Source organism: Tinamus guttatus, unplaced genomic scaffold (genome assembly GCF_059628265.1).
Source record: "Tinamus guttatus ecotype Peru unplaced genomic scaffold, ASM5962826v1 Tinamus_guttatus_pri_ptg000242l, whole genome shotgun sequence".
NCBI classification, from domain to species: domain Eukaryota; kingdom Metazoa; phylum Chordata; class Aves; order Tinamiformes; family Tinamidae; genus Tinamus; species Tinamus guttatus.
This window is the reverse complement of record NW_028288776.1, coordinates 4,869,694-4,896,193: the sequence shown is the minus strand read 5'-3', so window position 1 is coordinate 4,896,193 and position 26,500 is coordinate 4,869,694. Positions and strand designations below refer to the sequence as shown.

At 38.2% G+C, this 26,500-nt stretch overlaps 1 protein-coding gene across 1 annotated transcript in view; it reads right to left on the bottom strand.

Annotated features, from left to right (window-relative positions):
- The window catches only part of PIGK (phosphatidylinositol glycan anchor biosynthesis class K), a 63,004-nt gene that overhangs the window by 8,867 nt on the left and 27,637 nt on the right, over positions 1-26,500 (bottom strand). The window contains exon 10 of the mRNA XM_088526094.1: positions 11,744-11,819. Coding sequence (XP_088382220.1) covers positions 11,744-11,819 — 76 coding nt within the window. The remainder of the gene's footprint in view (positions 1-11,743; positions 11,820-26,500) is intronic.

The window sequence follows — 26,500 nt, the reverse complement described above, 5'->3', positions numbered from 1 at the left end:
CTCTGAATTATTTAGTAAAACAATTCCAGACAGAGCACTAGAGAGCAGCCTGCCAATATCTCTATCTCCAGCCATTCATCAGGGCTGTCAGGAGCCCACGAGCTGCTCTGCCTCGCTCCTCACAGCAGGCTGCTGAAGGGTAAACAAAATATAATTAACTCAACACAAAAATCACCCACAGCACCTCACTACGTTTACATGGTTAAGTGGGATAAATGTGTGAACAAATTTGGAGCTAACAGTGCCGTCACCTGAGGAAAAGTGTTGAGGAAGGTATCTGCCATCACAGCTCTGCAAAATATTTCAACATCGGTAACATTTATATTCTGTCCGTATCAACGTGAGCTCACGGGTAGCAACTACTTTTCATCCAGCATAAGTTTAGAAGAAGAACAAATGCAGTAGATAGAAGAAAAAAAAACTAACAAAGCTGATACCGTTAATTTTACTATTCACTGAAATATGTTTTAAATAAACACTGCCTATCAGCGAAGCTCTCATGCGTAAACAACAAAAAAGTAATGATTAATAAAAACCCTGCAAGCTTGTAAGAGAAATGAAAATGTCACAAAGCACTGAACTGACACCAGAAAACTGAATTTAAATCCTGAACCTGCATATGTTTATTGAGAGGTAATGCAAATTAAGTCAAAGAATTTTATCATATACTTAAATTAAGCCCATGTGCTTCCACACACACTGGCACACTTGCATTGTGCCAGTGCATGGTGCAATGACATAAGGAATAAAAAGTAATAAACACTTTGCCCTTTGGATAATATATCCCAAGATATCCCTTTCCCTCACATTCCACACACACATACCCATGTGAGCACTTGCTTCATTCCAGGCATTTCGGGGACGCAAACACAGAACAGCAGAGATCCATGAGCTGGAAACCTCAGTTAAGAGGCAGAAGGCAATGCCAATGCCAACCCTGCCATCCAGGCTTCCTCACGGGAAGGGCAGGACCACGTTGCACTCTTCATCTGGAGATTCCCATGCACAGCTTCTGGGAAGAGGAGGAAGCGCTAAGAAGGAATCAGACTGCTCCAGGTGAAACTCAAAGGTGAAACTCAAAGTGGGGCTTCACAGAAGCCATCCAGTAGTATCAGAAAATACTCTACTGCAGAATATTCCCTCATCTCTCTACAATACAGATCTCTGCCTCTGCATGAGTCCTACTGCCAACAACAAAGAAAAACTCCAGCCAAGTTGCACATCGTTTTGGGAGATGCCAGTGGTTGCTACTCTTCCTCTTGGGTTATTCACACCCAACCATCCTTTGAAAAAAAAATTAGCTCATACATAGGAAAGATGGCTTATTTATACATACCCACTAACAAAACTTGCTCATCAGCAAACACTTAGAGTATTGCCTACTCCATATTTGCCAAGAATCCTCATTCGAACGTCAAAGCTTGTTTCTCTCAAACAGTTAAATTGATCACCAAAAAAAATCTAAAATAGTATTTCTTGTGTTAAATATTTTATTTACAAAAATAAAAATGAATTAATTTATCACTTAATGTGATAAATGTTTTTATCACATTATATATTATGTACGTAACATGTTCCTTTAATTAGGGAAGTTCTATATTAACTATAGTTCTGATTAACTTTGATTGTAATTTTAAACTGCTACCCTTGCATTTTATAGGTTGTTGTCATATAGATAAGATTTCCATTTTAATTCAATAAAGAGTAACAAGCAAGTAAGCAAGTGTAGCAGTGACATTTTTATCTTCTTTAGAAGATCAGTATTTATACTAACAATGAATAACTTTTTACATGTAGGCTTTTACTGCTGCTGTTTACTTACCAGCTAAGAGTGAAGATACAGTCTCTACAACCGCCAAATTCTAATGCTAGGAATTACACTGTCTCTCTAATATCTTTGTGGTTTAACTGTCTCCACCTAATATTGAATCTGGTACTTGGATGTAATGAAGAATAGGGGAACCAATCTTAGCATACTATTTCAATCCATTAGGCACATCTTCTCACTATGATATGAAAAATGTCAACTACTTAATTAGCACGCCTATTTCTCCCAAGCCCCTAAATGCACCTAAGCTATGTCTTATGATGGCCCAAGGAAAAGAAAAAAGAAAAAAAAAAAAGCCACATCAATTATGCCTCCACTCAAATGTACAACTATTTTAAAATGTGTGAAAAGTTAAGACAAAATTGAAAAATTACCATAATAGGCTTTTGACACTTCCCTGCTTAAGCAAAAATTAATTCTAACTCCCTGTTTTTATGCAAAGCCTTTATAATTTCTCTAATCTTGAATTCCCATGAGAGAGAACACAATACTTTAAAGTACAAGAGCATGAGGCTGGCATCTTCTCTTTTTACTTGTGCAGTTTATTTGATGGAAGTCTAAACCACTAAGCCTCCCTTTGTGCTTAATATAAGCCATCCTCAGTGGAAATACAAGCTAATTTAAGGGAAATGAACTTTTAGAACGAATGCATTCCCTCGCACAGAAAGCTTCACTAAAGAAAAGCTTTTTTAAATACGGCATCTGTTTCCTAAATTGCTCTAGAATTTGCAATAAACTAAAAAGAAACATAGTTTTTAAAATATGGTTTCCTTATGAACATTATAAACATAAAGAACACAGCCCCTTTGAATAAGTTATTTATAATTTTACCATGATAAATAAATGATTTTTTTTTCAAGTTCCATCTTCCCTCTCCATGCACACATAAGCTCTATCAGAGTAACAAATAAGTGGGTTCTGAGCATAAAGTATTAACAATCTTCTATTTTATTAAGGTTAACTAATATTCTACTTATCACTGTCATTACAAAAGTAAATCAAATGAAGCACCAGTATACATTTCCATACACAGTACAGTACATGGATCACACACTAAATTAACAGAGTTAGAGCAATTCATTTCATAAATTTCTTTGCCCTCTTCCACATTTGATATATTTGCACATAAGATACTATGCTAGAGCAGCACATGGTGTATTATAATGCCTACAAACCTATTAAGGTCACAGACAGCTTGTGCATATATTTAGTCTATTCCCATGCGAGTCAGAAGTATATTATTTGCATACCATTACACACTGAAAACCTATTCAGTTATCCCCACTGGAGTCAGCTCACGACAGTGACCTAAATAGTATTCACTTTCCCAATATCTGCAGGAATAGCAAATAAATGGGACCCAGTGCAGACAAACCCAAAATTACTCCAAACATCTAAGAATCCAAGCTTCAAAATGACAAATGCAGATGAATGCAGACCAACGTATCATAAAAAGTCTCACAGAACCAAAGAAAAGATGAAAAACATAAATCATATGCTCAATAGAAAAGGACTATAACAGTGAGAGTGAAAACGACTAGAGAGAGAATTTCAGTAGAAAGGCTCCGACATTAGCCAGGCTTATTATAGCCGTAAAGGAGAGCAAAGAGTCTCAAATAATAAAGCTCACTTAAAAATAACCTCCCTACACTTAGACCTACAGGAACAGTTTTAAAATCAGCTGCCCAACACAAAACACAATAGCTACAGATACCTGAACTGTAGCACTGTGCAGTGATTCACATGGCAGCTGCAACGGGGATGCCTGGGGACAGCGACACGTTTGCTTCTTCCCCACCAGCTCCAACACCGGAGCTGTGTTTCTCCGGTCACAACAGTGGCAGTTCCCCCAATTTTTTGCTCCCCTATAATTACAGTTTGACTTAAACTTCTACCAACCTCTACTCAATCAGTTTTTGTAAGTCATCCTCCCTAATTTCAGCATACTACAAAGAAGGGAGAACACAGGCAAAGTATCTAAGAGTCAGAATAGTTTAGTATATCAGAATAATTAGAATAGTTGCAGAAAGTCAGAAAAGTTTAACATAACAGTCGTTTATGGCCTTAATTTACAAATAGGAATTTCTATTTTTTAGCCTTGCTTTGCTTTTGGCCAAGGAATTTTACTTAATTCTGTAAGCATTTTTGAGTCTCTCTCTTTTGATAAGCTCTGATCAGATCTGTGGCACAGTAGAAATAATAACCACGGTTTTAAATTACACAAGTGACCAGGTTATAAAACACAACAAAAGGGATCTTGGTGCAAAGAAGCACAAAGGCAAAGTGAACGCAAACGATCCTACGCAAACCAACTTCCTGCATATGGGATCTTGAAACACACAGCTGCTTCAGCTGTAAAACTCATTAATTATTTTTCTGAATATAAGAAATACAGCAACTATTAGAGATCATGGTCATCCGGTGACCCTTCAAATGCAGTTATATGAAGTGCTCAGAAGAGTAAATTACACACAGTTACAGTACTCTATAAAACCTGACATGTTCCAGTCACTTCCTCCTTCATTTTACATTTTGGACAATGCTTATTAAAAAGAAATGATTGCAGAATAGATAGGCAAAGAGTGATGATCCACAACATTTCTTTATGAAAAGATGGAAGAAAAGAAACCATTTTACTGGGTATATCTTCTTCCTCTTTCTCATATGAGGGTTTTCCTCATGCTCATATCGAAAACATAACAAAACAAAGGCAGTTGTGCCTTGTGTGTAATAAACAGATCATCATTAATTTATTCTAACTTCATATCACTCTATTCTCTGATAAAGAATAAGTGATGAGAAAAAACACTGCCACATCAAAAAGCTGAATTTATAGTTTAACTTCAATCTTTTACAAAATACTATGAGGCTATACTCAGAAGTATATGCTATTTCAGTTACATTGCAACTTTATTAATGAAATCTCATTACTTACTCATTATTTCTATAAGAGAAACAAAGAGCGAACACTGTTGTTTGTAACGACTAGAGGATTAATATGAGAGAGGTGGGCATCATCACTGATACTCTGCAGTAACTAACTGGATCAAGTCAAGGATGTGATTGGTAACTTCCTGAAGTCAGTCCCAGCAACATAAGACAATTCTGTTCTGATCTGGAGAACATGACACTATCAAAGTAAATAAACATACATTCTCTGGATTCAAAGGTTCATGTCCCATGTGTTGATATCCACAGAAGACTGTTAATTTTTTTTTACTCAATCGTAACATTAGAAGAAATTTTAGGGTGGGAACTTCAAAGGAGCCCTACACCCCAGTTTGCAGACAGTATTAGCAGGAAGATCCTTGCTGCTCTCTCTGTGGCAGACTGTTTTTTTTTTTAAATGTCTGGACAGGATTTCACTGGAGACTATTTCCACTACAATCATAAAGCATAGGCAAACCACCTTTATTTTACAGAGTGCACCAATATATGCCTAGTGTTAATAAATAAATAAATTATCTCTCTTTCAAAAAGTCTTATTGAAGGATATTAATTTTCAACTTCAATGCACACCAAAAGCCCTAGATGAAGAAAGGCTATTTCAGCCTTTCTTGTACAACACATGTGCATTTAGCTCGGCACATGAGTACGCTCAGAATGCCTAGCCACAAAGGGGCTTTAAATCTGTCGCTGAGAAAGAGGTCCACAGATTTTTGTGACATGCATCAAAAGCAACTTTCCTCACCGGTAGTCTAAAACCAGACAGGAACACTGCAGAATTAAGCTGCTGTTCTTCATAAACTTGCTGTAAGAAGTGGCAGCAATAAGAGGACAACGCTGTTTCTCTCTGCTGCTGGTGTTGCTCGAAATTGCAAAAATAAAACCTGAGCCAGGCAGGAATCCTAGCGCGAGATGACAGGAGACAAGGTTTTTGCCTGCCCCAGGAAATGGAGACAAGGCTTCTCTATGCAGGGTGACCAAATATTATATTTTAAGATAAAACTGGGTTTTAAAATGGGAGTATTTTCTAATCTTCAATACAGCATTATGCTTCTGAAAAATTCGGTTTCCATAGACATTGCTGAAAAGACTGCTAACCTAACAGATACAGTGATTTTTGAACCCACAAGTAAAGGCAAGTATCACTTATTAAAGAACTTTGACATTTAATAAATTATTGTCCATGAAACAACATTATGTCTACATCAAAAATAAAAATCTGTAATACCTTTGTGCTATTAAGCACCTCCCATGGTTGATTAACGCACTCCTAATGGCTTTTATAAAACACAAATAACATCTCTAAGATGCTAATCACATTGCATTTTCAACAGATTAAAGTGAAATGAGCCTAATAATGAGCAAACAAATGTATTCTGACTCAACTGCTTGTCACTGCCTAACAAAGCAGATAAAAACAGTACTTCTTTAAAAAAGTTTAAAGATTTTTTATCAGTGAAAATCAGCATCTTAATTTCAAACTTCGTTTATGCAAAAAAAAAGCTTAGCTTTTTAAAACCAAGTTAATGTCTGCTAAATAAATGTGAATTGCAAATGCATGATAAGTTATCTACTATAATTTTACTTTATTACACAGATATTCTTCAATAGATTGCATTGCTTGCTTGCAATGCGATAACATTGCAAAACACAAACAGCAAACACTGCCAGGGTTAAAGTGGCAAATACTAGTCCATTTATCTAAGCTTCATGTCCTGTCCTACTCATCTAGAAAACAAAAACTTCCAAAGAACAACATTCAAATACCAAGAGCAACTTCATCCAAGATGATTAAAACCACCAGTATAAGTTTATATTAGAAAATCGTTGGATTTCTATCTGCAGATATAGTTCTGGTCTGTAGTAGAACTGAGATTCTACAAATCAAGCAAGAGGAGGCCATTAAATATATATGCAGACCTGTCTAGTGAGTCTGCAGTGGTTTGAAGATCCTTTTGTTGAAGAAACACGAGCGTCAGCTCTACCCATGTAAAGTAGCATCTGTCAGTGTAAGATCTTTCCATAGGAAAGCTGTAGTTTTTACTATTGCTAGCTTGTACATTCAGGTAGGAGAGCTTCTTCCATCAGTCTTTATCTGCATCTGGTTGTCATCAGGAGATTGGGTGATGACACTAGACCAAAATCTTGCTACTGAGTAAGCATATAATCTAAAATGGATTTACTTGGCAGGACATAGCAAGTGACAGCAATTTGCATTCAACTAAACACACCCGTGTGTCCTGCTTAACAAAACATACACAAATCAGAGCCTTCTGGTCCAGTTTAGATCAGCACAACATGGACCTACAGCAACACAATGTTCAAACCAAACCTGTTGGCATGTTGGGTCGGTGGCTGACAGTCTGGGCCCTGTGTGCAGTGGTTCCTCTTCAGCTTTTAGCTTCTGCACTGCACAGATTTCAACAGCTGCATATGGTGTTCCCCACAGAGGGTTTTATTTTAACACTTTTTTTTTTTTGGGGTATTTGTTTCTCAGGATAAACCACCAATGGCTTCGCTACTCAGCCCTAGGGCAATCAGCAGCTACCACCATTTTTCATCCCTCTCCAGGCTCTCAGCAAAGATGTTACAGGAATATTATCCAGCTCATTGGGAATGAATCCAGTCAATTCAAGCTGGGTGGATGAAGCCAACGACAGTGGTTATAAAAACAAACACAACAAATGTGGGAGAAAAATAAAACAAACAAACACTCCACAGGTTCATATCTCTAAAAGACTCAAGTAGTAAATATGCACATGGACCACAAAATACCTAGTCTTTTCTTCTCTGAGAAACAAATGTTCACAAAGGTGTGCACAGGTGTGCACAGGTGTCTACAGTTTTCTTTTTTCCACAGAAGAGTTCCTGCAAGACTAAACACAAAGAAGGACTATCCTGTTGGATGAACGACTCTTCACCATCAGGGCAGACATAGACTGAGAGGGAGACACCCCCCCATCTTGAAAAATAATAACTAAGACCAGGGAAGAGAGGCCCCAGCAACATCCCTGAATTATAAAATCATGCTTTAAGGACTGTGCATCGGCATGTGATGGGTTAACTTCCATTCTGAGTATTTCACAAACATCATAAGCCACACAAAATCACTTTCACTTAATGTTTGTGAATTCATTTGAGTCTGAAAGGTAAAATTGTTCTGCTACAGATAATCAAAGAATGCTTTAACAGAAATCTATGCAACATGGTGTACTTTAGTTTGTTAATACTGTTTCAACGGTTTCTACCAAAAGCTGCTAAAGAAAATCTCTCCCAATTAAATAAACATGAAGTAGGAATAACATTGATGAATAAACTAACACTCTTCTGCCATATCAAAATGAGGTCCTCAGAATGAATAAAAACTCATCTTCAAACCAAAAGGATTTTTCTTACAGCCTGAAGTTACAAAATCAGAGAATACATGGAAACTCAGACTCTCTTGCAAGACAACACAGACCTGCAGTTGCACTGCACTTCCACAGTCAGCTCTGATCACCATCAGTCTCTCCATCTGTAGCTGTGATTCCTCTCCCATACTCTTTCTTTAATTTCTTATTTTATTCCCATTATTTTAGACTGTAATCAATTCCCTCAAGCTGGACCAGATGGGGCAAATCAGTATTGCCCTTGTGACTCTCTTTTAACATGACACTAATTTATCTAATGAGTATTTTACAGTGGACTAAAAGAAGCCCATAAATTGATTCTGATCAGAATTTGCCCTTTCATTTTGTTTTCAGTTATAATAACCTCAGGATATTTGGCATTTCTCCACTGAAGTATGTCTTTCATCAATGACTTTTTTCCATCAGTAAGGCACCTGTAATGTCACTCTGCTACAATTTAAGAGACCTTCAAAATCCTAAATCAGTTAGGCAAAATATATATTACTACATAGTAATAGTCAGAGCATGAGTAGTGTCTCTGAAGCTTGGTACTTTTATTAAAATACTGTGCTGAATTGGCACAGCAGTGAATATTCTTTATGATAAATGAAAACAGAATCTTCTCAAAAGCAGCTTTTCCCCTGTTCATTCATGAGGGATGTTTAAGTCATATCAAAAATACAATATTTAGCAGCATTTTATCTACAATGAACCTGATTAAAAATTGTATCTTACTGTGACTATTCTTCTTAAAGCTTAACGTCTACTACATAAAGGTTTGTTTAAATTTTTCATCTGAAGAGTACGTGATTTCAGTTCTAAAGCTTACAATATATGGTAATTATATAATTTAAGAAGGAGAGCCAAGACTTGGTTCTGTTTCTTCACCAAACTGCCTTGTGCTCTTCTAGATGTCTGTACCAATTTAAGTATTCCAAATGTATATTGCCAAATATAAGCTATCTTATGTGTCAGAATCACTTATGATCTTTACTGATGGCTTTTAATGATACCTAGAGGTAAAATCCAGAGGGATTAACATGAGAAAATCTTACACGGGGTACAGAAGCAACAAGAGGCCATATAAAACACCGTGATTATCTATCACGCCAGATAGCACCAGAACACAGAACCACAAACAGAATTCCCTGTTTTTTGATTCATTCAAAGTAAAAAATGATGTTTTTACATAAGCTTAACATGTCCCTTGCACTAAGTGTTCCAACTGCCAAAGGTCCCACAGAAAGGACACGTAATGAACTCCAAAATGTAAACCAACTAGTGTAGGGGATGCTTAGCTGACTATAAGCCCTTTGAGGCTCAAAACTGGCATCAACAACAAACAAAGCTAGGATATGATGCCTGGCAACCTCACATTACAGCTAAACAACCATCATTTTATTCTGCTTCTCTACATCAGAGAGTCTTCCAGTTAAATTAGGCCTGCCTAGCTGCTCTGCGCGGATCACAGCTCCATAATGCTGGTAAATATGATGCAGCAAGCACAGAAGAGTGGAAAAATAAATAAATAAATAAAAAGCACATTCTTGCCTTTCCAGAGTGCAATATTATCTTGCAATGTAACCCACGGTAGCCAAATGAAGTCCCCCTGGTTATTACTTACTTAGTGCTGTAAAAATATTACTATGACATTTCAGCTGGTCGACCATCTTAAAGGTTAATTCTGTTTCCTATCTGAGATTTTCCTCTAGGTGAGCCATTCCACGCAGCTTCTATTTACTGATTCCAAACAACCCACAAACTGTTTCATTGCTCACTTGCACTGTTAAGAACATATTGACTGGCTGCCTGCTCTGCTGTTTAATTCATTTATGCTGAGAGTCAGGCATGAAGACAGAATTTTAAATGTGACATTTGCAGGCTGTTGGGTCATTTGAAGCTCTGACAACACCAGGGAGCTCCTGACATACAAACTGGTCCTGATTTCCAATCTTCCATGTTCTGAACACATCAGATATTCCTCCCAGAAGTGCAGATCACAGCCAAAAGTTTTAAAACCCCTTGTGTTTATATTTTGCAGAAAAGACCTATACACTTGAAAGCTTTAAAATTAAGCTCATGTTTCCTTTACGGTAAACTAGCTTGCCTGTGGCAAGTAACTCAATCACTTAAAAACACTAACTGACAAGGAAAGAAAAGAATAATAATTAATTGTTAGAGAATTTTGTAAGCCACTTTGACATTTGGTGGACTTTCATTTGCTCCTGTTAATCTTTAACTGTACAACTCCAGCTAAATCTGAAGCCACACGGTATTGAACATCATCTACTCTGACTTATTTCTACCCTGGCCGATATCAAGCCCCATTTTTCAGGTTGGAAAGTTTGGGTGTCTCAAGGCAATGAATGGGCTGTATCATTCTGTCTCCCAAGGTGAACTGTCATGATCCTCCCCACTTTTCCAGAGTAAATCTGATTACCTAAAATACTCTGTATTGTAAGACACAGTTAGGAAAACAGTAATCTGAATTGTTCAGACTTGACTTCAGAAAATTCAGCTTCTCAATCCCTGAAGCATGACAGGCACCCAAAATAAGCCCCAAAATAGATTTTCCTGGAAAAATTCCAATTAACTGGAACACAGCAGCACCTCTTTGCTTTTTTGAGAGTATCACCAAGAAGTGAAACACCAAATCTCAAGACCTACACTTTACAACTTCTATGCATGTTATTGGCCACAGTCATTCCACAGAGCAGGCAGAGAGCAATGTCATTAGCGGTCAAGAATCAAGCTGCAGAAGGAAGAAATAGGAATACAGGCTGGGCTGCCCACATCCTACCAGTAGGATGGACTGAGAATTAGGCTTGGGCCTTGAGCTTGGGGAATAGTGTAAGCGAGGACAGCATCTTCTGCACAGGAAAGATCTCTTGCCCCTTCTTAGCATAGATTGATAATGAAAAATTAGGCAAACTCTAATAAAAAATGCAATCTTGCTATACAATCCCAACTTAAATGTCCATGTCAACCCTCATTTGCGTATCTATTTAAGGGACATTTCATCTAAAGACACTGTTGGAAGGTATAAACTAGATAAAAATCTTAACCTCTGTTCTTCATTGTGGGGGGGGGGAAAAAAGAAGCACGCAAAAAAGCTGTACAGAGCAGAAAGTACAAAGTCACTGCTGCAGCTGAAGGTGGAAATACTGCTAGCATCTCACTTGAACTTATATTGGGAAGGGAAATTGTTTTCCCTGCTCAACTCTTCATGACAATTATAGCACAGTAATGGTGCTACACTTCAGCTGTTTTCAGAAGTGAGAATACGATTTGGTTCGAAATACAAATTCCAAGAAATTCATGGATTTTTTTTTCTTTTAAATCAGTAGACACGTACAGTTTTAACAGCAACCTCTGAAGTTAAGCACTGTATCATACTGCAAGCATCTTTTCATTGCTGTGTTCTGAATAACAGTTTTAAAATTTAATAGTTGTCATCTGAACAGGAATATGTTGTTTTTACATACTTCTAGCATAAGCACAGTGATTCTCTATGACCCAGAAAAGCACATTACAGATGTTGTTTATCCTCAAAGAAAATCCTTAAAATAGAAAGGCATACCTGGTGAATTATCTGAGCCACAGGAAGCTGCTCAGCATACTTTAGTGGTTCTGCTGCCAATTCCTCCTTTACAGGCCTAGGAAGAAATTAACAGTTATGAAAGTTCTCACAATGGTAAAGGTAAATCACTGAAATTTAAGAGTTGCAGATACATCGTTGTTAAAAGCATGCATCTAAGGGATTATTTTGCTTCAAGTGAAGGAAAAGCATGTTTTAAATCCTTGAAAGTATTTTTCTTAAGTAGTTAAGAGCAATAAGTTATATAAACAGAAACATGTGTACTCCTGTGGATTTCTTCCCTCCAGTAAGACAGGTAAAACACAAAAATAGGAGCAGAAACCCAAGGAAACCTTTTAATTTAGTTTCACACAAACGGAACACTGATGGAAGATGATGGATTAAAATACCTCCAGAAAGAAGTCTTCAGAGTTTAGAGTCAATGCTGCGCTGTTAACAATATCAGCTTCTTATCCTGCTAATGTAATTCAACTACAAGCATCTCAAAAGGCAAGAGGGATTATTCACTCTATTTCCCATTTTTGCTGCAAGTGCCCATTGGTGTTCAGCTGAATATAAGTTGAAACAGCACAAACACTTGTTCATTTTCCAGTGCAGTAATGTGCCCTACTGGTTTCAAACAAGCCAAAGAACTGGTCTGAATAGCAGCAGGAGGCAGCTTTAAAAGAAAATGCATCATTTTCCTTAAAACACGCTGTAGTGATAACTGAAAATTCAGAATCTAGAAACACTCTCCTCAAAGACTATTTAAGTGGCATCAAATTAATATGAAAACATGTTTTAAAGCTTTCAAGTATGCTGCTTCCTTCTACTGAAAATGCACTGCATGTGCTACATTTTCAAAGTAGGATTCAAGGTTTTCATCAATCATTCTTCAATCCTTCTACTACAGAGGTCTGAATCTAAGATTTTCAGGTGATAGGAGAAGAAAGGAAAAAAAAAAATCCCTATTAAAATAAGGCCTTTCTCTGTTCAAGCAGAATTACTTCCACAGTGGGCAAGACACATTTTCCAGACTAATTTACACCCTTGCTAGTCAAAACAGATCCATTCGTGGATGCCTAATTGATCTGCAGATGGTCTGTCAGGTGAGTGTCAGGGACTACAAGGTTCGACTCTGTGCTGGGAGCCAACACGTTGTTGTAAAAGAGGACAGTAAATGGACATCTCTTCCTTTCTCCAGCTCTGGCTTTCTGCTGTTGTTTGCAGCCTTTTTAAACTCCAAGTAAGAGCTTGTGTAAAGAAGAACACTCAAAAATCTGTAACAAACAGCATATAAGAATGTATGAAAGACTTTGTAAGAAATAAATAATTAGAGCAGAATCAAAGCAATCTGGCGGTATTTCAGAAATCACAGCCACAACTCCTCTAGAACTATTTAATGTGCTTAAGAAAAAAAAAAGGAAGCAAGCTCTGAAAGACTGAAGCTGATCTACTGAAACAGTTGATCTGCTTAAAGGGATTTTAGGAGAGAGGACTACCGTGCCAACGACGAATGAGCGCTCACAGCGTGCTAGTGACTTCCCAAACGTCAGTAACAGCAATCTGTGCTCCAAGGCGGTGACAACTGAGTGAAGTAATTATGTTATTGTGCTCTGTGGAAATATCATCAAAAATTATCACCCATTTCAAAAAAACCTTTCTGATGGTTTATTACTTTCTACAGGACTATTTGCAAATTTACATGAAATGTTCAGGTCTTTCTGAACTGTTTAAAAAGGTTTCAAGTTATTCACTGCTGAGTAAAATGCAGGTCCAGATAACTAGTGGTAGCATTAATTCTTCTGAATTAATTGATTTAAATACATACCAGCTACAGAGGTAAAGTGGAATGTACAGAGCATGAAAATACTGCTATTAGTGTTCAGACAAAAGCATAACAGCTTAAAATGACTTTGTAGCCAAGGATTCTCCCAATGAAGAAACAGAGACAATCTCACACAACAGAAATACAGACCTACTTGTTCTGCTCCGTTACTAATTCATTCTCTCACATGCAGTAAGCAAAGAAATGCAGAATGCAAATGGAAAATAATGTGCCTTAGAAGGCACTTTTAAGTGCCAGGATCAGTACACTAAATAAGCCTCTTAGCTACAAAAGTTGTTCCTTGCCTTTGTTCATCATAGGCAGGTACTTAGCAATATAGCATCCCTTTATTAATAGACCTTACTTTGCACCAACTCACAAACACATTAACTCAACTGTAGCATAGCATACAGAATGAATGTTTCTATTTAATTTCGTTACTAATTTGCATCATTCTTGGAGGTATGACTCCTGACTGGCAAGCATAGCCTTGTTTATTTAGCGATCCACAGTCTGTGCAAATTTGAGGTGACTTCTGTTCCATTGGGATACTGTTAGCTGACACAGCACCTTGATTTATGGATACCAGATGCATAAACCTATTTTTAGTCACAATGCTCTATATAAAAGTACTGTACACAGAACAATATTCATGCAGATCTCAAACTATCTCCAAAGTCTACACTGCAAACCTGTAAAAAAAAAAAATCCTAAGAGTGAAACTACTACCACATTTTACATTAGCCTTAAGATTACTAGTCCACTAACACTGGGGCTTCGAGAAGCATTACCTGCAAAAGGAAACCCTCTTCTAAAGAAAAAAAAAAAAGGATAGAAATACCATGACTAAAAAGGAGAGAAAAGTAAACAAGAAAAGGATGTCCTGCTTCTTCCTCTGCTTTTCAGGGTAGAGGAAGAGAAGAGGTCAGGAGAAAGATCATCTCCATTACCATCACCTTCTCCCTTTCAGGTATCATCTTGCTTCTGCCTTTCCCAGCAGGATGCAATTAAATTGGCCACTACTCTCTTCCAAAGATAATTCCCAGGTGCCCAGAGTTACATCTACTTTTTCTCAAAAACAGTTACATCAAGGGAAATAAACAAAAAAATCTTCTCAGTAGGTGGAATTTGTGCTCAAGTCACATTTGATGCAATCTGAGGCTGTAATTTCACAAAATAGCTGGTCTCACCATTTAGTTATTTTATAGCTGACACTTAAACATTTATAAAATTAAGAACTGATTTATTGCAATGCAAAAATTTTTCTTTCCCAGTTTTTCTGTTTAATTCTTTCTCTGTTTAATTTCTTTCAAAACAATTCTATTTCAAAAGCAAAAGTCATTTTTCATTAATTAATTTTCCAGTAGGAAGTAGTCCTTTCTGTGTTGCAGCTTGTCTCAATTGAGCATGACAGCAGAGCGCTGCCAACAGAGCCAAAGCAAGCTAGTACAGTGGCATGTCAGCATATCTGCAGCATGCCTGACAGCTGGTAATGCAAAGCATAAGGAGATCTTGATTTGCAGGGAGAAGACTAGAAAGAAACGTGAAATCATAAGGGAAGTGGGAAGCAGCAAGAAATAGCAGAAGAATCTTGAAAAATTCAATTTGAAAGTTATTTTCATATTGCCGCCGTGACTGCTCTTAGATGGAAGAAAGAAAGCATGAAATGGAAACTGTGGAAAGGGGATGTAAATCCAGTAAAATGTGTCAATATCTTTAGTGAAAAATCTTATTTGTTATTTTTATTTACATGTTATTCTATGGGAAAAATCCCAAGAGAGTCAACATATGCTAAAAATCCCTGTTATTAAGAGCTGTTACGTTTTGCCACTAGTGCTAATCCAGCCTGTGGTCTGCTCCACAGAAAAGCTGCAGTGGCTTTAGGGGATGAATGCATTTTACCTCATGCAAGCATGGTAAAAATACTGGTAAGAAAAGAAAGAGCAGCATGTGATCACTAACTGGTCTGCTCACTGCAGAAATGGTCTGTTAGGACACTTGCAGAGAGAAATAAAGTCTTGATAAACAACAGAAATTACAGCACTCTGCTATAAAAATTGGTTCCCTGGGCGAATATAGACACTTGCTAATTCTATGTGTTACCGTGACGAAGGACGGCATTTCTTCCTTCCTACACAGTGTCTAGATTTCCTGTCTCAAACAGCCCACACTTTTTTTTTTTGCATATGAACCATGCATAGGTAATGCCACAACTCTTTGAAAGTATTGTACCTTGAAGATAAGTTCTAGTATATAATCACCTCCCTCAGACATGGCAGAAAATCAAAGTCAGAGTGTTAACGGGGTAAAGAGAACGAGCTATCAGAGGCAGAGATATTAAAGAAGAAGGGACTTAGGGATTACCTTCATCTTTATTAGCTGCTGACGTATTTAACTCACACTGCTCTCAAACTGAAGCCTTGCTTGTTTAATAGGTAACCTATGAATGGTATAAATGAAAATAAAGTAATGAATCGTCCCGCTTCTAAAAGTGACACGAAGTCGAAAATATTGCAGCTGATCTGACAGGCAGTATGTGATCAAAGGATACAAAAACAGGCAGCAACAGCAGCCTAAACCAGATATCCCAGAGTGAAAGGTTGAAATTATTAATCTAAAGCCATGTATAGCACTGATAGCTTTATTGACTGTAAATACATGAACGTGTTTGCATCTGGCAATAAAAAGAAAACAAAATACCACAGCTTTATGCACCACATCAGAAAAAGTTATTAGGTACCCTATTAAAGAGAAAGTGAAATGGGCTATGTCGGGTTTGAGTGAATAGTTTTTAAAATTGGCCATTGAGAAATTTATCTACCATATCCATACTACAGAAGATTAAGAATTAGACCTTGGATTAATGCCAGGTACTCGATCTAGTTTACACATTCTTAAAAATAGGGTATGTTCAACCAATAGCAATACCAATGTACATTGAAAATGCAAGTGCTTGAAAAGCAAACAATGTGGTTAACCCTGCTCTCCCCCTATAAATATACCAGCTAATTGCTTTCTTGTTTTTTAACAAAGAAAGGTAAGATGAGACTATAAATACGTTCAATCATACTGTCAGTAACAAATAAGAGAAGCAAATATTCAGATGTAGAAGCATTCCAGAGAGTTCCTCGCAGTGTCACCTTTATGGTATCAATTTTTTAAGTAGTCAAAATGATTCTTTAGACTATGTAAGAAAACATTTCATTACTGAACACTGCTCCTGCAAGCTTTGCTCAGGTGAGTGCAGCCGTCCCTCATACCTAATAACACAGACAATTTCACTGGCTCGCACTGCACTAAGCTGTGGGAAACTGGACAGCTGGCAGCTTACCTTGGGTGACCTTGCATGGCTGTCTAGCAGAATGCTAACGTGCATCTTTTGCAGATCATTGCTTTGGAGCCTGAAAGTCACGTCTTTCAATGGATAAGCAGGTAGTGCATATTCAAAGATGAGGAGGGAGCTATGTCTATAATGGAAATACGCAGGCACCTCACGCTTCCCAAGTACAGCCAAGCACACCAAGATCCTTTAGTGCAAGAATCTGCAGTGACCTCCACGATGCTTGCGAACACAGGTTGTATGCTACAAAAGATGGTTTAAGAAGGCTGCACAAAAATGAACAATACTATACGAAGATAAAAAACCAAAAGGTAAAAAGTGATCTTTGGTATAATGAAAAACCAAATCAATCAGTATACAATCAGATTTATGATTATTTGAAGGAGGAGGCTACTGATTGATACAAAAAAAAAATCATCTTATTGTTTGGAGATGCAAACTATTTCTTCTAATCTATTTATTATGAAAAATTTAACCTAAACTAGCACATAGACTTATTCCTGGAGTTTAGTAAAACACAGTAAGTCTCTGAATTCATGATGATTTCTGTTCGGCCTGATGAGGTCTTTTAACATTTTCAGAGTCTGACAGACAAATTTGACTGTAAACTGTTGTTTGCTAAGCTGCATAAAACTAGACTGTAACAAAAGTTTCTGGGTATATGACTATACTGTTTTACACCTGCCATTCTGTAATCTACTAGTAATTTTTTACCTAAACACTGTCAGATGATTAACTTTTGTCAAGCAACACATCCTTAATCATCTTAAGCTCCTAAAAAGCGACAATAGAAATACATAATGTGTTTTAGCTAGCCTGTTTTTCCAACACAGATTGACTGCTACTATTTCTCTGATATTCCTTAACCAACCACTTTGGTGAAAATATGTGCAAGTCACTGAAGAGACTCTCCGTACTTCTTGCTGCTCTTCTTATACTTAGTGCAAGACACAGGAAAAGTATTAAAAAGAATATTAGCTTAAGTAAGCAGTACTGACTTTGCTGCTACTGGAAAATACATGACCTGTAGGGCTTCATTCTGTTATCTCAAATATTCCACATTCTGGGGTAAATTAGAAAATCTCCTCCGAATTAATTTAAACTTCAAGATGCTGCTGCTGCTGACGCATAAAATACTAATGAAAACTGTAGATAAAAGGCCCAGCTAAGTCTCTCCTCTATCAATGAAAATCAGCATGTGAGTCCACAGTTAAATCAGGTGTTCCTTGCTTAAAGCTAATTTGTTCTCACAGCAGCACACCTTGGAGGGGCGGGGGGAGAAGTATTTGAAATTTCCCAAACTCGGGGCGTTTTTTTACAGACAAATTCAGCAATATCAGAAGATCTACTGATGCTCTGAATCAGTCAGAGAAAAACATCTTCCACTCCATTAAGGTTCTATCTTGCTTGAAGAGCACATGAGCTACCTAGTAACTGTTCCCCTTTTGTCCTATTTCTTCCTAATTGCACAGGAAATAGTTTCAAAGAATGGTTAGAATGTACGTTGTTATTGCTCTATAAAGGCTTTTGAAACACATGACTGAATTTCACAGAAATCTTTAGGAAGAAAAGTCCAAATCCTCCCTTTTATCAAACTACCAAGTCACTTGCACTGTTTAAATACCGCTAGCAATTAATGTTAGAATTATACCTTTCAGCTGGCCAGGGTAAGCTTGTTAATTTTTCATAACTTAAAGTTTATAAGCAATACATAATTTTATGTAGATGTTTTTAAAATTAAGAATTAACACTGGAATGTGTCAGGACAGCAATTCAGTCGTCATAATTAGCCTTTGTAGTCATTACTCCATTTAGTTCGTATTTTGCTTGATACCACTGTTTCTTTCTGGCTGTGTTCTAATTAAACAGAATGCACCTACACATTTTCATTGTTAAGGCACACTTTACACCAAGCAGTCCATAATATACACATTTTAAAGAAATAAACTGAGATTTAACCTAGATTTGAAGAATAAATTTTCTAACCCTACAGTGCATATTTCTACTTTCTCAGTTCATGAGTCATGTAATGTACCATCCAGCTATAATTTCTCATGAGACTGCTGAGCTCACTACAAGAATCCGTAGTACAAGTCGTAACGTCTGTTCTCTGCCTCACAAACCAACAGACCCTCTTCTACCTCAGACTCCTTCATTTCAAACTCCCTCCTCTGCCCTTTCACTCAAATTCATCAATGTTGATGACTATACAGAACTAGAGAAGTGATGTTTTCAAAGGACATTTGGAGATCATCTAATTCAATCACCTGCTTGAAGCTGTCTACAGATCCAGTCGGATGCAGCTTTACATAGACAGGTCTTTCAAATCTCCATAACCTCTCTGGGTAGCCTGTGCCAGCGCTGCTCTACCCTTTTTGCAAAAAACATACAGTATGAATCTCCAAAGCCACAAATCATAGCTGGTGCCCCTTGTTATACCATCTGCTACCAAAAGGACAGCTGTCCTTAGTTGTCTTCGCAGTTGTACTTCAAGCTTTTATAGCCTGCAGCTATGCCCTGTCTTTATAACATGCTACAAACCTCCTCTTTACCAGGCTAACCAAGCCCAGATCGCTCAGTCTCTCCTCACAGGCTGCTGCTCTAAGTCTTGACCATCTTGGCAGCTTCCACTGGCCACTCTCCATAGTTTTTGCCTTGAATGGGAAGCCCAAAAGCCAGTCACAGTATTTCAGCTGGGGCTCAACTAGCATTAACCAGCACTGGCAAGAAAAATAATAGTAACATCCCTCAATCTGCTAGCCATTCTCCTCCTCATGTGAGCACTTTGCCTTACTGATGATGATGGCATCCACTTGGTTCATATTCAACCTAGTATCCACTACTGTCTCCAGGAGAGGCTGTCAGCTTCCTGCCTCTACTGATAAGAGGTAACAAGAAGAAAGTGGAAGACACCATGAATTTCTTTCTGCCATGTATAGAAACACATGTATTTATACCAATAATGGATAAAGTATTGAAGAAATATGTTGCACTCTGGACACTTTGAAAATTAACCAATTGTGCTTTTAAGAAGTGGTTTGTTGAGCAATCAAGCCTCCCATGAACAATAAACATTGCACTTGATCTTTTTGGATACATCATCGATAAAATATTTGTATTTTGCAGACAATAAAGACATAACATGGGCTGCACAGTAACACACTACAAAATGTAACCACCTCCTTCCCCTTCTCCCATGAGGACTATGCTTATTCTGCGTAGTCGCTTATTCACTTACTCGTTTCTGTAGAGCTAATTATAAAAGTCACAAGAGGGGTGTGGGCATCCAAAATTGAGTATCCTTCTGTACCAACCTACATCCAGCAGTAAACACTTTAAAAGAACTAAAGATTTCTCTGCCAGTGCATGTACCTGTATAACACTATTTTTAACCATTTTAGGAGGACTTTTTTTCAAATTTTAGCTACATTACTTTAGTTCTGAGGCTTTTCTCAGTCTAACATCCTAAACTGTGATATTCTGCGACTTGTGTATTTTTTGTTAGAGTTTGGTTACATTCTTTTTAATGGCAAACCAACCCTCAACCTCAAATCCAAACACTTAACCAGATTACATTCTCTGAGGCCAAAATACTGCAGGCTACTAAGTGTTGCTGCTGAATAATGAATCAACTAATGTGTCACTCTGAAAAGCAGTTGCCCTTTCTCTTCATATTGGTATTTTATGGTTGGCATTTCTACCCTGCCTAGTTCTGGGGCCAGAAAGGCTTTGGGAACCATCCACCTCAGACAACTGCATACCACCAGATCGCCCCTTTCCAGTTCAGTGACTGCAATTACACCAGAAATAATCCAATGTTCACTGCTTTTAGGCCACAGCAATTTCTGTGGTCTGCTTCCAGGAATATAAGCAGCAACAAGTCATATTTTTCCTGGGTCAACACTTGGCACATCACTTGCCAAGGAGCATGCAGACTCAGGGATTCCCCCGCCTGTCGAGGCAAGGCAGCAGGTCTGAGCACCAGGGACATCTCCTTCCACCCAGTGCAAAGCTGTGGCAGTTCCAGCATCTGTCAGCTCTCATTGTACAGGAGATAACGCCTGGGTTTGCAATCTGCCTGGCTCCAAAGCCAGACAGTAAGCTGGGCAACCCCGATTTCTAATGTTCCTAGGTGGTTTATAATCCAAACACCTGACCTGAAATCTGGTACCTCAGATACCTGCCAAGCCCAGGTTTGTGTTTAACTCTCTCTCTTCTTGCTGGGATGGACAGATGCAGCAGCTCGGAGTACGCCACAAGCCATGAGCTCCCCTTCTCCGACCGGCCCCCAAGGGACGCAACCATGGCACAAAGAGAAGCAGCTCTGAGGGGCCACACGCAGGTCCTTCCCCATCTTTCCCTCTCACAATCTCCTTCAGCTCTCTAAACTAGAGCTAGTCTCTTGGCTAACTGTAAAATTAAAGAGCTGAAATATTTAATGTCAAGGAGGCTTTCTAAGAAATTTCAGTTTATATCCACATATACATTGATATGAATTCTAATATATAAAATTCCTGCATCAATCATTAATATCTTAAGTATTAAGTAATGTTTAAGTAATCAAAGAGATTTTCATTATGAAATAATTAAGCAAAAGCTTTATTTTTGTATGAAACATTAAGTTTCTACAAAATTAAGACACACATTTTTCCAGAACACCTAAATGAGTGGGACTCCCCCATACTAAAAATAATTTGCCCATTATCAGAATTATTATGCTAATAAAAATGTTTAAATACTAACATTAACAATTATTTTAATACAGAATTTTAACTTCTAAAATTAAACCTTCAGTATTCAGTCAGAAAATATCCAAGTTGAAGCTGACGATGCTCCTGATACTGTCCAAGGCAACAGGGCATATGCATCAAATGGGTGACCTGATTTTGCTTTCCAAGACCAAACCAAAAAAAAAAGCAGGAAAAAAGAAAAGAAAAGAAAAAAAAAAGAAAAGGAAGAAAAAAAAGAAAAGAGGGAAGGAAAAAGTAGAAAAACAGAAAAAAAAGAAGAAAGAAAAAAAGGCAGACTCTTGACACATTTTTAAGAGGATTATTTGTGTCCTTTTCTTTTGCGAGGGCAGTGGTGGGGAGACAAATGTAATGACTTATATGAAAATTACTTGGAAAACTAACTAAGACTTAATACTATTGAAATAACCTCAAATTTTATCGTTTTGCAGCGGTAAGTTCTTCCATTACCTAAAAATAATTTCCTCTTACTAATGATTACAATCTACAGAGCATTATATCAGTAAATCTGAATATTAAGTATCCATTATCAGTAGATACTATTGGCAACAGAGTGTAAAGCAGAAAATATCACAATGTCAATTTTAAATCCTTAGGCTCTTAACATACATTATGTACAAGAACAAATGCTTCAGTGCAGCTAAGCTGCTTCAGAACTCCATACATATGTACATATGTACATAAAGAGGCAAGCATGAAATTGAGATAAGAATTAAAAGGTTTTGGGTTCTCCTCAGTACAGATAACGAGCCCAAGTTTCCCTCTTACAATCTGCTTAAGGAATAACTAACAGCTACAGATGCAATGGAACAACGCACAGTATGTTAAAGGAAAACCAACAAAACACAAAGACAAGTAATATCTAAGGGTTTTTTTGTTTCGTTTTTTATGCTGCATGTTATCAGATATACGGATTTAAGTGAAGTTTTCATTCTCTCTTGCATCTTTTAACTACATTTTAAATGCTAGATGCAAAACAGACTTGATTTCTAAATTAGTGGTTTCCTCTCTCATTTTTTCCCCCTGGATGCTCAGCATATCTGTCAACAAAATCTTTAGACTACTTTGAACGTAAGCACCGTGCTGGCAGGTGGGTATCTCTTTTGCATATGTTCACAGATTAGCCACAGTGGATTTGCATCCATGACTGGGACGATCAAACATTATTGCAATATAAATAAATAATCAACACAGCGGGCATCAATTTTTTTCCAGCAGCAACAACAAAGTACTTTAGCATGCATACTGAAAAGCCATTATACTCACATCATAACATAATACCAAATTCTACTCTGATTTAGGAGTAAGCGATACCCAAAAGTGTACGGCAGCAATTGAATATGCTGGTCTGTTATCCAGGAAGATTAAGGGGGGAAAAAAGTCTGCATTTTAAGAACAATACCTCTGCAAAAATGTTTCCATGTCTACCCTATGGAGACTACATATTCTGCCAAGATGTTATTGTAAAACTCAGAATATGCATTGAGTACTTGTGGTTAGCGTATGCATTCTTTATAGCTATTGGTCAGGAGAGATTTCATGGGCACAGAGTGTACATGCTGCATTTCATGATAATTATTGCTGGGTTTACTTTTCATACTTTAATGTGTCCCTGCCTTATATTCTAAAGAAACAAAACTGCTTCCACTGCATTTGTGGAGGCTAGAATGAATGCGGCAAACACATCCATCCCCACCAATGAATATATGGTAAGTCACTTTGAAATGAATATTTTCCATTTCAGTAAATATCCTGCACTGTAAAGTACTGAACTTTCACAAGAGAGCTGCTTAGTACCTGCAGTCACTGTCTCTTTACAGAGCCCTGCAACAACGTAGTATTTACAGATCTGCTGTATTCATTGAGAGAGAAAGACTTGATGGAGAAATACAGCAGGGGAAGGAGCAGCGCGGGAGAGCCCCTGCCACCTCCAGCCGCCCGCTGAGCAGCCTACAACATTTTCACTGCAGCACTCGCCCTCGGGCACAGGCAGGGGAGCCACCGGGTCACGCAGAGCCACCAAGCCATCGTCCTCCCAGAGGGGCTGGCAACCTGGGACCTATTCAGAAACCATACGTGCTCTGATAAGATACGATTTATGACACGAAAATAACAGTGCTAAGGGCTTTCCATGTGTGGAAGGCCCCAGGAATTTCTACTTTTCTCAAGAGTGTTTTTTTTTTTTTCTTCATTTGAAATTTTGCTGCTCAGTGTTTGTGGCTATAAAAAGGATGCTGACTGAGTATGAGCAGCACGTCCTTAGTAAAGCCATCACTTTGCCATAGGTCATTTAAAGGAAAAGGATGGGGAAAGCAAAAACTAGTAGAAGAATGAATTATAGGGACAGATTATTTAGCCTGAATTCAAAATAATGGTATAGCCAACACAATCTAAAATGGATTATATGACATTATAATCACCTCCCGCAGTACAGTGACAGAGTGTTTTGAGGGTTTTTTTTTTAATAAAACAAAATACAATCATTGATCTACTAGACATATTATATTAACGCCTACAAACCAAAAGAATACATTACATTGTATTATACACACTGCATTTCTAAAATGATTTTCGATTGGAATCTTACTCCCTCCACTTCTGCCAGGACAATAAATTGAGTGGCCATTACTATAATTCACGGTCTGAAATCGCTTTCTCTTGCAACTGAGTGAAATTGGCAGATGAGAAACCGTAACAGGAGGCATCCCGCGAGAGAATTCACCAAATAGAAGGCAAGTCAAAAACTGCCTGCGTAAGCTCTCGGCAGGATGCTCTTTCTCAGCAAGGACCCCTGACAGCACCGTGAAACACGGAGGTTCCTTCCTCCCCGAGGCACCCCTCGCTATCCGCACAACATCAGCACAGCAGCTGAGCTGCTGGAAAGGGACATTTGCAAGTCTGAGCACAAAACAGAATGCACTTTTTGCTTTTCTGTTAAAAAAGCAGTTTAAGACAGAGGGTTAGGCTTTCAATTTGAATAACTAATGTACATAATCACAGTGGAAAACTGAAGACTGCTGTAGTTTAGCGAGACGCACTTGGGCTCATCAGAGCTGGACAGGAATCCCTCCTGCCCCACCTAGCGGAGCGCGGGGGCCTCGGCTGCCACCGCAGAAGCTCCGTCACGTCCCGTCACGGCGGCCCCGACACCCCGTTCCTCACCCGTGCAACGTTTAACGACTGCAAGACCCACTAACAGCACTATACACGTGTCCACACATCTGGAAAAACGCAGTACAACAAAAGATAAAGCAGTGATAGAAAGCAACTCCCATTCCGCCTGCATTAATCACATTTAACAGAACTTCACAGAGATGTCATGGAAACTCAGAAAACCGAGTTTCTGACTGAAGGACACATCGACAGCTCCCTGCAGGAGAGTACCACACGCAACCCCAACAGTTTCAACAGATTGTGTTAGGTGACAATGAGGCCTCGTGCTGAGATGCAGATTTCTAAGGGCCTTTTGAGTCAAAGCTGGGCTGAGGTGGCACCAGGGACTCCATCCTCACAAAATGGGGCTCAGCTGGTGGCACCCGCCAAGGGTATGAGCTCAGCTGACCCGTGTGCTGACAGAGGGGACAGGCAGGTGACTGCACTTACCCTGGGTGCTCTCTATACCAGCGTTTGTGCTCCGTGTATGGGCCCCAGGGCAAAACCTGACGTACGGCCTGAAAACCAGCCACACTGCAAGACCTCTTCCCAGGTCAACCCACCACCAAACACAGCGCCCTCTTCACAATAAAGAACCTGGCACTAATACCTGGGTTCATAGGAAGATTTCGGATAGCAACCCAAGACATTTTGCTCCTCCATACTCCTACATGAGAGGAGAAACATTTTCATTTCCTACCATTTTATAAAATGGTGCTGAAAACAGATGATTTTTCAGAAACAATGCTATTTTTCCCCAAAGATTAAATATTAGCAACAACGGTTCTTACACATATGCAAAATCCCAGGCTATGGTACAGTATAGGATAAAGAACCATAGTTTTAATACATCAGAGAATAAGTATGCTGCAACTATGCAGACACTGCCACGGCCCTTTGAAGTGGAGACAGAAGTGGCTGATGTCTGCTCGGGCTTTATTTTAAGCGGATAAAGTGAATTTTATTTTCCTTTTGTACTCAAACTTTTAGATTGTTTCAATATTCATATAAAGCACTCTTTTGCGGTAGAATATTTATGCGTATTTTTGTTTTTCTAATTTTCTTATTCACTTAAGATTCCAACATGGACCATTTTGTGCTACGAGGACTAAGATCAAATTGAGACTTCAGAGTTATATAGGAAATAGAAAAGAAGTGATGCTTGCAATCTTATTACACGTACATTTGATGTTCACCCACATAAAATCTAATTCTGCCCAACTGCGAAGCAATATATAGGCTAAACACTAGAGTTAATACCAATAGCAAAGCACTCCTGAATGCCAATTGCATTCAAAAGACAAGAATCAAAGAACCGCTTTTAAATTCAAGAAATTGCTGGTATCAGAACAGCAGCTCAGGCACAAAGGCAATGGAGTGTATCTACGCTGGTATTCTATATAAATGTGTTTTAAATCGCTGTGGGGAACGACACACCACGCAAGCTTAACACCACTGACCTGGCTTGGGATTTACACGTCCAGGCATTTTAAAGCTGCCTTTGCTGCTGCCATACTCGAGCGGTACGCAGTCAGTTGACCTAACTTATAACCTTGTTACAAACTCACAATATTTCCACTCCGGGCCCACTTTTATTACGAAAACTTTAATTAATTGGTCTACATCCAGTTTATGCTGTGAAAGACTTTTTCAGAGCCTATTTTATCATGTGGACTGCAACTATGCTACAG